Below are 17135 nucleotides of genomic sequence, written 5' to 3'. Positions count from 1 at the left end.
ACCCTTTTTCTTTCCCTTGAAACTGATGGTGTAACCTAAGACTTCCCAAAACATGTTTGTAATATGACTGTCATTTTAAAAGATAGACTTTTGGGTAAGAATTAGAAAACAAATACAGGTCCACTGATTTCTCATTGAAATGGTTCCTAAAGAGTCCAGCTGTCACACACAACTTGACCAAAAGGGGGAACTGTGGATGAAAAAAGGACTCTGTAGTATGATCAGTTGCTAGGGTGATCTGATCATAAATTCTTAGCTGGGAAGATCATGGTGGGTAGTCACACCCCAAGCCTATAAAATTTTTATCTTTGCTTTAAGCAAATCCTGTCCATTGTTCTTGTGTATCTTAAAATGACAGAAGTCTTTTCCAAGCTTCCTTCCCACCCTCAAGGGAGAATATCTTGTTAACTATTCTGCAATCCAATCATAGAGACCCACTCACACACATACCCCACCTAGCTTTCTCCCACCTTCATGTCATCTTTCTTACATTCCCTTCTTAATTCCAAATGTATAAAAGCAACTGCAAAATTGTCATTCTCAAGAGCATTTGAGATCTTGCTTCTCAGCAACTGTCATCAGTTTGGCTCAAATAAAACAAACAAAAATCTACAGGTATGGAGACAGCTAATTAAATCTTGGGAAACCCTAAGCCCTAACCACAATGACACACCCTGCTGTGACTCAATTCTTAAGTCACACAGGAAAGTATTTTCTACTTCTCTTCCTATTCAGTGGTTCTGGCCTCTTGGGGTGAGGGAGGGAGCCAGGGAGATTCCATCTCTCTTTAAATCTGAGCATTGCCATACCTATTCTATTAACACACACTACCAAGAGTTTGGTCATTAATAGGGAGCAAATTTCTTAAACCAATCACAGTAATTCCTTAGGTTCCGAGCCTCTGAATTGTGTTATTTTGGATATTGAAGGAATAATGCAACAGCTGTTTAAATAACTAGAGGTCAGCCTTACCTGAAGCAGCCGTAATTAGCTACTCAGGTCCTGGTTCAAAAACAAGTATGTTTCAAAAAGGGAGCAAACTTGGCCATTATCACCTACTAACGTTTAGCTTGAAGAATTTAATCAACTGGTAAGAGTTAACTTGATATATGAGAGTTATTCTTTGAGTCATACATTCTTAAAAATCTGGAAAACCAAATGGTTTCTAGGAGCAAATCATTTTAGGAAAAAGGAAATAGTGATCTGGGAAAATCCCATGGGTCACATGTGAATGAAATGTGACCGAAAGCGAGGCTCTAAATCTGACAGGTCTCATGACTGAAAGTAACCTCACAGGGTGATCTGAGCATATATTACTATCTGGGCAGGTCATGGTGGATAGCCACGCCCCAAACATATAACTTCTTTAGTATATCTATTCCTTAAGCAAACTCTGTCCATTGTTTCTGTGCTTCTAGGTTAACACACCTTCATAATGCCAGAGTAATTCTTTTTTTTAGACCCCTTGCAGGCATGACCACCCTCAAGAAAGCACATAATCATAACTATTCTGTAATAATAAAAGCCTAATATGCTAAGTGTCCGACCGTTTGACCAGTCGCTATGATGCGCACTGACCACCAGGGGGCAGATTCTCCAACCAGTAGGTTAGCTTGCTGCTGGGGTCCGGCGATGGAGATGGGCCGGACACGCCTTGGAGCCCTCCTGTGGTCCCTCCCTGGCCTGCCAACCTCCTGCAGTCCCTCCCCGGCCCTGATCGTGCACCAGGCCTCTAGTCCTGTAATAAGAAACTGCAGCCTGGCTGGTATGGGTCAGTGGTTGAGCATGGACCCATGAGCCAGGCCCTGTCGGGTGGGGCACATGCCTGGGTTGTGGGCTTGATCACCAGTAGGGGTGCATGCAGCAGGCAGCCAATTGATGTTCCTCTCTCATCAAAATGTTTCTATGTCTCTAGCCTAGGCAGTACTTAATGTTTCAATCTTTCTATTCTAGACAATATTTAATGGCTGATAACATCATTTCTGGTGGAAGTGTATACTGCTATCTATGAAGCAGAATTGCCAGGGGGGGGGAGGGGAGGGAATTATTCCTAAATCTGACCAAGGATCTAGGTCCAAATACAATTTACAGGAAATACAGAGGACAAAAGAACAAGTCATAGGTCGACATGAGGATGCAATCTGCAAAATCCAAACTAAGAGATTCTGCAGACACATGACCTAGTTTCTTCTAGAAATAAACTGCAAAGAAGAAGGAAATAACAGAGAAGGGACCTATAAAGGACTTAAGAGATAGCAATCAATATGGAACTTATTTGGATCCCAACTCAAATTGTAAAAATAAACATTAAAAATCTAAGTTAATGGGGTAGTGTGAACATTAAAAGGTATAAGGGCAGATACAAATTGAAGAGACTTTACTTGTCCCTATTGAAATTGGACCTTCTCCCCGCACCCCCGCACCCACTTTGTTTCAAAATTTCTCTTTCTGTCCTTTTCAAATGTATTTAAATCTTTATAATGACTAAATGAGCCCATACCAGTCTCACAACCCAAGAAGGTTTCCTCAAGGATCTGGGAACCATCTTTTTGAAATGCAAACATCTAGCCCTCTTTTCCCAGTTCCTATCCTATATAATAAAGAGCTAATATGCTAATTAGACTGGACGGTGGAATGACCTTCCTGAAAGACCAGTGGGCAGGGGGTGGGGCCACGAGGCAGCTGGGGCTGCAAGGGCCGAGGCAGCCAGGGCTGTGAAGGCCTACACATGCACAAATTTCATGCATCAGGCCTCTAGTGGGAGAATAATAGGCTAACTTCTGTGGGCACAAAATGTAAGAATTCTTTAAAACTTATCCACAATACCTTTACCACACCTAAAAGGTGGTGGGTGCCTTGCTCCAATTTGCAAAACTGCCTCCCCTGTTAAGATGAAAAATCTGTTTACCCTTCAGATAAATGGAATCAACTAACACAGGTGGCCACTCCAATTTCCTTAAGTTAGGATGCCCTATCTGTGACAAAAGGTACTATCAAGTTCTCTTACTGGAGGACCAGTTATCATTTATCTTGAAAACATCTAAGTCTTGCACCTTCTTGGCTATATAAATGAGTGGATTTCTTTATCTTTGTAATCTTTTAGCAGATTGCCTGATTTAAGGCTTATTCAATATAAACTGTTTTCTTTCTCTACTTCTTGAAGGGGTTTTCTCAATTGGGAGATTTTTTAAAAATTATATTTCCCGCCCTATCCGTTTTGGTTCAGTGGATAGAGTGCTGGCCTGCGGACTGAAGGGTCCCAGGTTCGATTCTGGTCAAGGGCACATGCCTGGGTTTCGGGCTCGATCCCCAGTAGGGGGGTGTGCAGGAGGCAGCCGATCAATGATTCTCTCTCCGTGATGTTTGTATCTATCTCTCCCTCTCCCTTCCTCTCTGAAATCAATAAAAATATATTTTAAAAAATTATATTTCCCCAACACTGGGTATTTGATACTAACTTATTTTACGTGAGGTAAAGGTATTGTGGATAAGTTTTAAAGAATTCTTGTATTTTGAAGATAATGAAATATTTGCAGATGAAACAATACGATGTTTGTGATTTGCTTCAAAAGGTATGGTGGTAGAGTGAAAAACATTCCTGTGTACTGATGACTGATGTTGGGAGATATATGTATTAAATTCATTATGCTACCTTCTCTACTACTGTTATGTCTGAATAATAAAAAGAGAAGATACATGGAAGCCAGCTGGTGTACATGTATGGAGCTGGGCGGGGAAACACGTGTTGGAGACAAAGCTTTGCACATCAGCATACAGGTGATAGGAAAGCCATGAAATGGACAGTGTTAGCCAGCACAGCATAAAACAAGAGGATCAAGGACAGAACCCTGAGGAACACCAACATGTAAGGGTTAGGAAGCAGATCTGGCAAAGGAACCTGAAGAGTTAAAACCAGAAGAGAGAGGTGTCAGTTTCAATAAGGAAATAAGGTGAATGGAATGTAGCTGGTCTCCAACCTCAGCAAAACCAGTTCCATTGCAATGATAGCCCGGGACACCAGATTATAGCAAGTTGAAGTGTGAAAGGGCAGTGAGGAAGCCAGGATGGCAGCTCTGAAGAGAACAAAACTGTACAACAGCTAGAAGGCTACATATGGCCAAGGGTTGGGGGGAGGGGGGGCGGGAAGGGCAGGTAGATAAGATTAATTATCGCAGGGACAGGTGAATGGAGAGAAGGGATAACAGCAGGAACAAGGACCCTCAGAACACAGGAGGGTAAGGGATCTAGAGCACAGGGAGATGATGTGGCCAAGCGATGCTTGTGCAATATCTGTTCTTCCCTTTTTCTGCAGAGACAGGAGTTTTATTTGGGAGCATGACTTTTTATAAGAGAGACTAACTTCACCACCACCTTCTGTAACTGGGTGTGGCCATGTGACCCATTAGGGTCAACGGGATAAGAAGTGTCCTGCAGCAACTTCTTGGGGACATTCCTTAAGGGAAAGCACAAGTTCTCCCTTTGCTTGCTTCTTCGTTCCTTCTTCCATCCTGCTGCCAGAACCGAGGCCATAGCCATCTTGGACCGTTAGACCCAGGCCCGCTGCTAGCGCAGCACGATAAGAATCTAGGTCTGGACTTCCAGGAACAGCTGCTAAACCAGCTCCGGACTTCTCTCTAAACTCTCTTCCCTGGAGAGTGAAATGAACTATTTTTCTTAAACCTCTGTTTTGGACTCTGATTATCATGTGCAGTTGTACCTACCACATTGTCATGGCCATATGAGAAGAAGCTACAATCTCAAGTGACCTTCCTCGTTCTTCATACATTTCTATTCTAGTTTACTTTTAAATGTTCCTTTTTATATTTTAAATTGTGGTAAAATACACATAAGATAACCATCTTAAACTATTTTTAAGTGGTATTAAGCACATTCATCATTGTTCTGTGAGTATCAACACCATCTATCTCCAGAACTCTTTTCATCTTACAAAACTGAAATTTTGTACCCATGAAACAATATCTCTCCATTCCCTCTCTCGCTAGTCCTGGCAACCACCATTCTACTTTCTGTCTCTATGAATTTGACTATTCTGGGTACCTCATAAGTAGACTCATCCAACATGTATTTGTCTTTTTGAGAGTGGTGTATTTAATTTAGTACAATGTTTTCAAAGTTCACCTATTCTATAGCACATATCAGAATTTCCTTCCCTTTTAAGACTGAATAATATTCCATTGTATGTATTAACCACATTTTGCTCATTCATTCATCATCAATAGACACGTGGGTTGCATCCACCCTTTGGCTATTACGGATAAGCTGTTATGAACATGGGTGTACAAATTTCACTTCGAGACGTTACTTTCAACGTTTGGATATAAGCTCAGAGTGAAACTGCTGGATCATACTTTTCATTTTTTGAGGAACCACCATACTGTTTTCCATAGGGCCTATATCATTTTACACAGGACACAGAGGTTCCAAGAGCTCGATATTCTTACCAACCCGTGTGTTTTTTTACACTAGCTATCCTAATGGGCATCATTAACTTGCTTTTAACAGATTAAGAATGACATAATAGCAAGAGCTTAGTACATTGTCTAGAGAACATGGTAAATGTTAGATATGGAACAACTTTGAAATAAAAAGATATAAGTTAAACCATTTGCTGCTCATATAAGCAGGAAATATATAGTTATATTGAAATTTAATAACAGATTTGCCTATATTCAGGCACATCTTTGGTGATGGAGGCCTTTGCTAAGACATGAGCAAGTTACCAATTCCAGAAGAGCTTCATCACACTCCAAACAGAAACCAGTGCCCATGAGCAGTCACTCCCCATCCTCTTCTCCCCCCAGCACTTGGGGACCACTAATCTATTTTCTGTTTCTATGGATTTGCCTATTTTTGGATGTTTCATATAATGGAATCATATAACATGTTAGGTATTTTTAAATGCACAATACTTTTCTTTTAAAAATGTTTTTTATTGATTTTAGAGAGAGAGGAAGGGAGTAGAGAGAGAAAAATCAATCGGCTGCCTCTTGCACGCCCCCTACTGGGGATTGAGCCCACAACCCAGGCCTGTGCCCTGACAGAGAATTGAACTATGACCTCCTGGTTCATTGGTCAACACTCAACCATTGAGCCACACCAGCCAGGCACTATGTGGCCTTTGTGTCTGCCTTATTTCACTTAGTATAATGCTTTTTTAAGGTTCACCCATTGTACGGCTATATCACAATTTTTTTTTAAAACAAATCTCCCACAAAAAATCCAGATTTCTGGCTTGTCTTGGAAAACCAAAAATAAAACAATAGAAGCCCCTCCCCTGCCCACGTGGGATCCACTGGCTAGAGCCCAGTGATAGCTTCTTCCTTGGACACTCTAGGCACCTTTCTACCTCAGGGTCTTAGCACTTACTGTTTCCTCTGCCTGAAATGCTTTTCTCCCGAATATGCACACGGCTCCTTTCCTCGCCTCGGGGATCTGTTCACATGACATCTTCTCAGTATGGCCTCCCGATCTACATATACAAGGCTTCCCCTGTCCCCATATTCACTCATTAGCTCTCATTATTATCTGAGATACTATATGTTTTACTTTTGTCTGTTTCAAACCATCCCCCAGAGTTCTAGAACAGGAATTTCTGTTGTGTTCACTGTTGTATTCTCAGCACCTAGGACTTGGTAGTGCTCAAGTTGTTGAATATACAAGTTAGTGAATGAATGAACATGTTATAGGTTTTAGTGACTAAAAGCTGCTCCTAAGAAAAATAAACCTGGAAAGGATGTTTACAGTTTTGATGCATACTTTATATTAATTCACATTTTTAGTTCAATGAGTTTTGGCATATATGCAGTCCTGTAATCACCACCACACTTAAGATATAAAACATCTTCTCTACTAATAAAAGCCTATGTGGCCATCACGCCCTCACACCGTGACACCCTCACGCCACAATGAGCGATCACCAGGAGGCTCCGTGTGCAGCGGGTGCATGCGGGTGGGCGGGGCTGTGTGAGCTGTGAGGCGCATGTGGGTGGACGGAGACTTGACACTGCGTCCCAGTGGGGACTTGACCAGAAGGTGCATCGAGGGAGCGGATGGCGGCTGCCACTGCCCAGGGCTGGCCCAAGACTCAGGCAAGCCACGGATGGCGGCTGCCACTGTGAGGGCCTGAGACTCAGGCAATGAGGGCTGGGCCAAGGCTCAGGCAAGCTGCAGTGGCTGCGAGGGCTGAGGCTCAGGCAGCCTCGCAGCTGGCAATGGCAGCAGCAGAGGCGTGATAGGGGCGTCACCTTCCCCTGATGGGCCGGTCGCCTCCCGCAGAGGGAGGCCAGACTGCGGCTTAGGCCTGCAGGCCTAAGTCATCACTAGGACATCCCCTGAGGGCTCCCGGACGGTGAGAGGGGGCAGGCCGGGCTGAGGGACCCCTCCAGTGCACAAATTTTCGTGCACCAGGACTCTAGTTTAAAATAATTCACAGTCACACATTATGGTAGGTCTGTTTACTACAGGTAGGCCCGGAACTTGGAGATAACTTTAATTAAAACTGTGGGCTGCTGTTTTCAAAAGTCATATTAAGAAACATGATGGTTCAAAAATCAAAGCACCAAGAGAACAGAGAGTTGTTAAAATCCAAAGGGACTAAAATATAGTCCTAAATTAAATGACAAAGAAACTGTAACCTAATGAGTTACATTAACTATCAAGAACATTGTGTAAAGTACTAGGGAAAAAGCAAGCAAAAGGACAAGAATTTATTAACACAGACCTTTGAAGATTCCAGTCCACATTTTTTTTAATTGATGTTTTTGTTTGTTTAAAGAAAGTGAGAGAGATAACGATTTGTTGCTCCACTTATTTATGCATTCATTGGTTGATTCTTGTATGTGCCCTAAGTGGGGATAGAACCTGAAACCTTGGTGAATCGGGACAATGCTCTAACTGATCAACCAGGCAAGTCTCAAAATTTTGTTTCCCATTGGAATTTGTAAACTGTTTTATCATCAATCAGCATCTTTAAGCTTCAGGCAACAGAAACCTGTTCTGGCTAATTCCAGCAGAAAATATATCTGTTTAATTATTGTAATTCCTAGAATCTTTAATTAGGGCCCTAGAGGGCCCTAATCTGGTTTAAAGGCCACATTGCCCAGAAATAATGGCCCCATCCGTCACATTGCAGGATGGTACAGTGACGATGCTGCTGGTGCCTCCACTACCAGGCAAAGGCAGCTTGCATGGACAGAAGCTACGGACCAATTGCTGCCATCACTGCCCATCGCAAAGTGAGTTATTTGCTGCCCCTTCTCCTTGAAATTCGAATCAAAGTCTAGGATAGGTGCTTCTGGTGGTGGAGCCTCTGTCAAGTGCCCACAACCCCAGCTGCAATGAAAACAAGGTGGAATGTGGGTAGAAATAAGTCTAAGAGGTAGATGAAGGTCAAATTATGGAGGACCTATCCTATTGGTTGTTAAGTGTGGAACACATACCATTAGTGATCAAAGGACAAATACCAAAATGTAAAACCACTAAAAGGAAAATATATTAGAAAGATGTATCTAGCACAGCCTGAGATTTCATTGTTTATTGGAGGGGCAAGTTATATTTTAAAGTAGGAAGCTTTAGACCCAATTTAAAAAAAAAAAAGTAAATATGACAAATTAGATGGTATATGACTCTAAATTTTCTCCTTCTAATATAAATATTTTGGAGGAGTGCATGACCGGACTCTGCAGACAGAGATCTGGGAGTGTGCCTAGGCAAGAATTCTTACCTTTGCCTGCTCATTCTAGAGGTCCCAGGATCTTTCTTTTTTTTTTTTTTTTAATATATTTTATTGATTTTTTTACAAAGAGGAAGAGAGAGGGATAGAGAGTTAGAAACATTGATGATAGAGAGACAGCGATCAGCTGCCTCTTGCACAACCCCTACTGGGGATGTGCCCGCAACCAAGGTACATGCCCCTGACCGGAATCGAACCTGGGACCCTTCAGTCCGCAGGCCGACGCTCTATCCACTGAGCCAAACCGGTTTCGGCAAAGTCCCAGGATCTTTCTACTGCAGGCACTTCAGCATAAGCAGTGCCCAGCTGGTGAGGTATCCTATTCGTGATGCCAACTGTGGGGGCAGAAGAAACTTCCTCTACCTTCTAGGTTCTTTTGGTCATATACTCCCCCAAAAATTTGAAGAAGAGCGATACTTCCCAATTTTGTGAAGCCAACATTATGCTGATACCAAAACCAGGCAAGGATAACACACAAAAAAAGAAAATTACAGGCAAATATCTGAAGAACATAGATGCAGAAATCTTCAACAAAATACTAGCAAATCGAATACAACAATACATTAAAAAGATAATGCATCATGATTAAGTGGGGTTCATTCCAGGGTTGCAAGGATGACTCAAGATACGCAAATCAATTAATGTAATACACACATTAACAAAATAAAAGATAAATGTCATATGGTCTCATCAATAGATGTAGGAAAAGCATTAGCCAAGATACAACACCCACTTATAATTAAAACACTCAATACAATGGGTATAGAAGGAAAGTACCTGAGCATAATAAAGGCCGTATATGACAAACCCTCAGCTAATATACTCAATAGTGAAAAACTGAAAGCTTTTCCTCGAAGACCAGAAATAAGATAAGAATGCCCACTTGTGCCACTGTTATTCAACATAGAACTGGGAAGTCCTAGCCAGAGCAATTAGGCAAGAGAAATAAATAAAAGGCATCCACATTGGGAATGAAGAAGTAAAACTGTCACTTTTTTCACATGACATGATTCTATTAGAGAAAACCCTAAAGACTCCACCCAAAAGACTATTAGAAACAATAAAAATTGCAAGATACAAAATCAATATACAAAAATCTTCTGGGTTCCTATATACTAACAATGAAATATCAGAAAAAGAAATGGAAAAAAACAACAACAACAATCCTATTTGCAACTGCAACAAAAAAGGGTAAACTAGGAACAAAGGAAGTGAAGGATCCAGTCACTGAAAACTGTAAGACACTGTTGAAAGCAACTGAAGAAGACACAAAGAAATGGACATATATCTCCTGTTCATGAATTGGAAGCATTAACACAGGTAAAATGGAACAGAAAGAACACATGTCCCAAACTGGGACAAGTAAATGGGAATAGATGTCCCAGATAGGTCAGGATAGCTCCCAATGACTTCCTGAACTCCAGGACTCTTGGCCTGGTCACAGTGGCACATTAGGTAGTTGTGCCAGAGGCTGTCACCTCTTTTTAAGTACCACAGGGAGGTCAAATTACCATAACTATAATGAGGGAGACCTTAAACTATTTACCTTCGTTTACAGCTCTTTTCCCCCATACTCATTCTACTTCTGAAGAAAAAGGGGCAAATGACCATGGCTGGCAGCGCTGACCAGAATCAGGAGCAGAGGCACTCCACCTGAGCCATGGCCTCTTTCATTTCTCCTCTCAGGTTCTCTTTATATATTCAAAGTAAGTGGTTACTTGAGAGAGGACCCACTGAGTGTGCCTACTGAGCCCCACACCAGGTCAAATACATTCATTCCAGAAAACAGGAAGTTTAACCATTGCCATGGCAACATTGATAGCCCCCGACATCAGAGCAGAAGGCAGACAACAAAGGGATTTGTGGAAGTTAACCTTTCCGTGGGTCTTCTCTCCCTTGAAATTTATCCATCTTGCTTACTTGAAAGTGCTCGAAGAACTTAAGTTTTTTTGGTACTATTTCTGAATAGAGCTTTGGAACTTCCCTGTACTTTACTCTAACATGTTCCTGGAGATTAGCCCAACCCCAGGCTGGAAATCTGCTGAGTGCCACAATCTTATTAATATGCAGTGAGATTCTATTTCTGACCGCTCACCAGCAGTCTGGCTACCAATTGGGCTACCAATCAGCTACCAGGTAAGAAGGGAGGATCTATCAAAAACTAAAAATATATATTTTTTTTAATGAAAGGGAAAACCAAGTAAATTGAAGCTTCACCATCACTTTAGGTTGAGCGTTTACAGAGGAAGCATTATGGTAGTTAAGGGAGAACAGCTGCCCCAGGGTGGAGTGGAAAAATACTATGAGCTGGGACAGGAAAGGAGGTCTGCAAGGCTGGGGAGGAGGGGCTGCTACAAATGTGCCCCTCCCCCTCGCTCAGCAGCCTCAGCTGAATACTGTCTCCTGTGTGAGGCTGAAAAGGATTCTTGTCAAGAGTCTCTCCAGGCAGAATCCAGCAATGAGCAGGCAATTCGAGCAATGCCAGGCCCAGTTTATCAGATGGGCTGCACAGGTTGATCCAGTATTAAAAAACAGTGATTGCCAGAGACTGCTTTTTTAAAAGGCAGAATGTGTATAGCTGATATAAAGGGACAGTATCCTCATTTATAAGCGGGAATAAAAACCTCCTCCATGAAGTAATGTGTGACACATTAACACTAAATCTTACCAATTTATCTTTCATCTTTGGTGGTGAACTTGGAGAGTAAATAAAATGATTAAGAAAGAGACCCTATTGCCCTAGCCGGTTTGGCTCAGTGGATAGAGTGTTATTGGCCTGCAGATTGAAGGGTGCTGGGTTGCGGGCTCCATCCCCAGTGTGGGGTGTGCAGCAGGCAGCCGATCGATGATTTTCTCTCATCATTGATGTTTCTGTCTCTCTCTCCCCCTCCCTTTCTCTCTGAAATCAATAAAATATATTTAAAAGAAAAGAAAAAAGACCCTACTGCCCAGCCAGCATGGCTCAGTGGTTGAGAGTTGACCTATGAACCAGGAGGTCACGATTTGATTCCTGGTCAGGGCACATGCTCACCTAGATTCTGTATTACTAGCTCCAGGATCTATAGCTTCCTGCTGCCATGCCTTTTGCACTTACAGCTCCGGAAAAGATATATGAATGGTCCTAATATGAATGGAGAAAATGGCTCCTAACACCCACTAGAAACACTAGGGTTGGCTATAAGGAAGAACCTTCCTACTATAAAGGTAATGGAATTTGATGTCCTGTTACTAAAAAAAGGATTCTCCATTACTACATAAATGGCATTTATCGCTGGGTTCCACTGACTTCTGCTCCTGTACTTTTGAGTACCATACTAATTACAAGAACGCAACTTTACTTTTGAGTACCTGGGGTGTTTGTGAAAAGCACTTGTTTGGGTCCTACCGCAGTGCCAATAAACCGGACTCTTCCACGGAGTCGCCTAGGAATCAGTACAAGTGCGTGCACAGCTGACACTGTGCGGTCCCTGCATGTGAGAGAGAAGACTGAACGTCTGTTACCTCCCTGCACACACATCTCAGATCCCCCACTTACCCAAGTTGGAGAGCCTTTTCATCAAGCCAGCTTCTCTGATAGCAGCGGGACCGTATTCCACTCCTTTTCTTTTCTGTCACACAAATCACACAATGAGATGCGAGGGGAGATGATTGAAAAGAAGACAACTATAGTTCACAAAAATACAGACATCCGCTACACTATACGGGATGTATCCGCAAGGAAGGTATTCCAAGAGACCCCTGTGGATGCCTGAAATTGCAGATAGTACTGGGCCCTATGACAAAGTTTAATTTATAAATCAGGCACAATACTAGATTAACAACAATAACTAATAATAAAATAATTACAACAATAAAATAAGGGTTAGCTGAGCAAGCAGTGCCGTATCTCAGTATGATAACTAAGAAGACTGACTAACCAGCGTGAACAGCAGGAACCCACGGGACAAAGGATCCTGGACAGGACAGAGCAGGACTGCTTGAGACTCACCACAGCTGCACACAATAGCTGCAATTGAAAACCTGTGAACTGTTTATTTCTAGCATTTCAATTTAATGTTTTCGGACCACACTTGATAGTGGGTCACTGAAATATTTACTGGAAAGGGAAACCAAGAGAGGACGACTGATCTTCGCTCCCCACAGAACCCTCTCAACACCTGACAGTATCAGTATGTTCACCCGAGTCCTGATTCTTTCACACACTTGCAGGGAAGGAGGGGAAAACAACCACCACCGGAGTCACATTCACCTCCCAAGCCCCATGTGTGAAGGGCAAGCGGGAGCCGAGACGGGCTGGGCCAGGTGAGGATCTGGCGGTGGGGAGGACGCGGCTGGCCGGGGCCAGGTCCCTGGCGGCTCCGCCGGGCTTCCTTTCGCGAAGAGGGAACAAACAGCCCCTCCCGTCCTGCCGGCGCGGGAGCGGCCCGCGCCAATTTCCTCCGCAGTCAATGCTCCGAGAACGCACCCCGAGTTCTTAGAAATCGCTCCCTTTGCCCCCCACTCTCTCTGTTTTACACAGGGGACCCAGGCCGGTTTCTCCGCCTCCCGCCCCTCCCAGGACTCCCTCCCTCCTCTCTCCTCCTCCATCACCCTCGGGGGACCCACCGCCCCCTCGCGCTCCCAGGGAGGCGCAGAAAGCCGCCAGCTCGGAACCCGCCGCCGAATCGCACTCAGGATCCCCTCCATCCCCTCCCGCCTTCCCGATTTTCTAGTAGGAAAAAAAAATAAAAAAATCCCACGTGCTCCCCCGGTGCCCAATCGCCGGAACCGCTAGGTTTCCCCCCATCCTCTCCTCGGTTCTTCGGACCCCCACCCCCACCCGCTCCGCTTTCTCGGGTTCTAGCGGGCGGAGATCCCGCTCCACGGTGCCGGGTCCCAGCGCTCACCTGTCCCCGGGAGAACGGGGCTCCGATCACAGCCACGGAGTGGACGGACTTTTTCAGAACGAGATGCACTTGCGTCCGGAGACGCGCGAGGCTGCCGCTTAAGGACATGATGGGCAGCGCGGAACGTTGCCAAGCGACCGGCTGCTCCGTGCGGCTCGCCGCCTGGAGTGAGCGCCGCCGCCGGCAGCTGCGCTTACCTACTGGTGCCCGCGCCGCACCACGCAGCCCCGAGACGTCACGGCCCCGCCCCGCCCTCGCCGGTCGGGCCCCCAACCAGCCTCCCGCACACCTTCCGGCAGGCCCCGCCCACTGCTCACTGATGTCACCCCACCACCGAGCCGGCTCTCCATCCAGGGAGCCCCAGCGGCTGACACCGTGAAACCCGTATCAGGGTCTGGCCATTAAGAGATGGTTACAAACAGGTGTGTCCCTTCTGGGCAGCGGCCAGTCCTCGCTGATCACGGAAAAGGGAAGGCAAGGCTGAGATTGGTCTCACCCGACCCTAAGTGAGTGCCCTGCCGAGACCAAGCCTGCATCCACCTGCTCCGGTCCATCTCAGAGCTCAAGGTCCAAAAAACGCGCTTACTTTTGGGAATTGAAGTCTAGGAGATCAAATCTAGATCAGAGCCCTCTGGGCCAGGCATATTAATAAAATCACACCTAGTTTGGGTGTTTTGGATGGGGAGTTTAGGATTTACAATTACCTTCCAGATGTTTTCAATTCTTTACCTGAATAATGGGAATACTGGTTATTAAAAACCAAACATAGCAACATCTCTGAACTAGCTGAAAGTAACAATTAACTAGAGTATTAGTAATCCTATATAATAAAAGCCTAATATGCTAAGTGTCTGGTCGTCCAGTAGGTCGTCCAACCAGTCAAAGTGTAATATGCTAATGATATGCTAAGGCCACTCAACTGCTCGCTATGATGTGCACTGACCACTAAGGGGCAGACAGTCAACCAGTCGACCAGTTGCTATGATGTGCACTGACCACCAGGGGGAAGACGCTTCAACCGGTAGGTGAGCTTGCTGTTGGGGTCCAGCTGATCGGGACTGAGCGAGATGGGCCAGACATGCCCTGGAGCCCTCCCGCAGTCTCTCCCTGGCTGGCCAACCTCCCATGTCCCTCCCCGTCCCAATTCTGCACCAGTGGGGTCCCTCGGTCTGACTTGTGCCCTCTCGCAATCCGGGACCCCTCAGGGGATGTCGGAGAGCACCCCACTGGTGCACGAATTTGTGCACCGAGCTTCTAGTCTATAATAATAAAAGCATAATATGCTAATTAGACTAGAGGTCCTTCCGGATGAAGCCGGGGCAGCAAGGGAAGCCTGGGTCCGGGTGCCAGAGGGAAGCCAGTGCCAGCAGCCAGGGGAAGGAAGGCCTACTCTTGCATGAATTTTGTGCATTGGGCCTCTAGTCCTATATAATAAAAAGGTAATATGCAAATTGACCCTCACACCCTCACAAGATGGCTGCCTATGACCAGGCCAGCAGGGGGGTTAGTGAGGGACAACCAAACGACAGAACAGCAGGCTGCGTGGGGCGACCAGGTCGGCAGAGGGGGCAGTGAGGGGCGACCAGGCCAGCAGGGGGGCGGGCAGTTAGGGTCAACCAGGCAGGCAGGCAGGTGAGCAATTAGGAGCCAGCAGTCCAGGATTGTGAGAGGGATGTCCGACTGCCGGTTTGGGATCGGGCCTAAACCGGCATTTGGACATCCCCCAAGGGGTCCCGGATTGGAGAGGGTGCAGGCTGGGCTGAGAGGACTCCCTCCCTGCCCCCCTGACCCCCCCCCCCCCGTGCACTAATTTCATGCACCGGGTCTCTAGTATTTTAATAATAGTAACCAACAGTTTCTTTCTTTTTCTTTAAATATATTTTTATTGATATTTTACAGAGGAAGGGAGAGGGATAGTTAGAAACATAAATGAGAGAGAAACATCGATCAAGCCTGCAACTAAGGTACATGCCCTTGACTGGAATTGAACCCAGGACACTTTCATCCTCGGGCTGAGGCTCCATCCACTGAGCCAAACCAAACAGGTTAGGGCAATAACCAACAAAGTTTTTTAGAACTTTTAGCCCTCTAACAATTCCATAAAGTACGGTAGCCACACACACCCCCCACCACCACCACTTATCCTTGGTTTTGCTTTCCCAAGTTTCAGTTAACCACGGTACAAAAAGATTGAATGGAAAATTTAATGAGTTTGAAATTGCATGTCATTCTGAGTTATTGATGAAATCTCCACCATCCTGCTCCATCCTGTCTGGGCTGTGAATCACCCCTTCGTGATTCACATATCCACAGATGTATGATACCCACTCATTAGTCACTTAGTAGCCATCTCGGCTATCAGATCAACTGGTCCTTATTGCATCATCACAGTGCTTGAGTTGGAGTTACCCTTATTTTACTCAATAATGGCCTCAAGTGCAAGAGTAGTGATGCTGGCAATTCAAATATGCCAAAGAGAAGCTGTAGGGTGCTTCCTTTAAGTGACAGTTAAGTATGTAGAGGGGGTCTTGAAACATGTCCCCGGGGATAAAGGGAGACTACTATAGGGACTATTTTAAATGCAAGGAATCAGGATCAGATAAGTAACTTTCCCAAAGTCACATAGCTTGGAAGTGGCAGAGCTCTGGGACTCCAGATTCTAAATTCTTACTATGTCACCACAGCTTGTATGATTCTGGACGTTCGTCCTACCAAAATAATTTTTTAATTGATTTTTAGAGAGAGGGGTGTTAATGTAAACACCTGAAAAATATTTCCTGATGCCAAGTTACATGCTGCTTTCCAAATTATTTCAGAGGTCTCCATGGCAACATCATAACTCCAAGCAGCTGTAGTAGTATCAGGCAGTATATATTTTTTGAGGATAAATTTTATTCCTGTCTCCCCCTGCTGGTGTAACAAAGAAATGTCTTTGAAGCCTTAGCAAAATAAAGCGGGTATTACTGTTAGGCAATGTTGTTGAAAGTATGGTCCCAGACCAGTAGCGTCAACATTTGCACACTTGTCAGAAGTGCAAATTATTGGGCCCTACCCCAAGCTTACTTAGTTACTCTGGGGATGGGGAACTGTAGGGAACAGTAGAGATGTGGTCAGGGACTCAGTCACGGTTACTGCCACACTTGCTCAGATCCTTGAAATTATTTTGGTACCTTTCTCTTGCCCATCACCACATCCAATTTCTCCACTTTCCTATGTTTTCTGAAGTTAGTACTGGCATAGACTACCTCAGTATCTCCTGGACTATTGCAAAAACCTCTTTTTGAGCACTTACAGGGAGTCACCAGATTGATCATTCTAAATTAATCCTGCATGTCACTTCCAGTGGCTTTCTACTACCCATGGTTTAGTAAGAGGTAAATTACTAATTCCTCATTATTATGCATCTAGGGAGTGAATAGTAAATTGTTATGTTACTATTATTCTTTAAAATTAAATTTATTCTATATGTCTAAAATACCTTACAACTCATTAAAAAA

The 17135-nt window shown here is 44.5% G+C and overlaps 1 protein-coding gene across 1 annotated transcript in view; it reads right to left on the bottom strand.

The window, feature by feature from the left end:
- Nucleotides 1–13809, bottom strand: part of ARG2 (arginase 2) — a 31422-nt gene extending 17613 nt beyond the window's left edge. Inside the window, exons 1-2 of the mRNA XM_079768824.1 lie at nucleotides 13639–13809; nucleotides 12288–12360 (exon numbers count right to left, since the gene is read on the bottom strand). Of these exons, the coding sequence (XP_079624950.1) occupies nucleotides 12288–12360; nucleotides 13639–13746 (181 nt within the window). The 5' untranslated portion in view covers nucleotides 13747–13809. The remainder of the gene's footprint in view (nucleotides 1–12287; nucleotides 12361–13638) is intronic.
- Between the last annotated feature and the right edge of the window lie 3326 nt (nucleotides 13810–17135).

Source organism: Cnephaeus nilssonii (genome assembly GCF_951640355.1).
Source record: "Cnephaeus nilssonii genome assembly, chromosome: 4".
NCBI classification, from domain to species: domain Eukaryota; kingdom Metazoa; phylum Chordata; class Mammalia; order Chiroptera; family Vespertilionidae; genus Cnephaeus; species Cnephaeus nilssonii.
The sequence above is the reverse complement of the archived record's forward strand: the minus strand, read 5'-3'. Positions and strand labels throughout refer to the sequence as shown.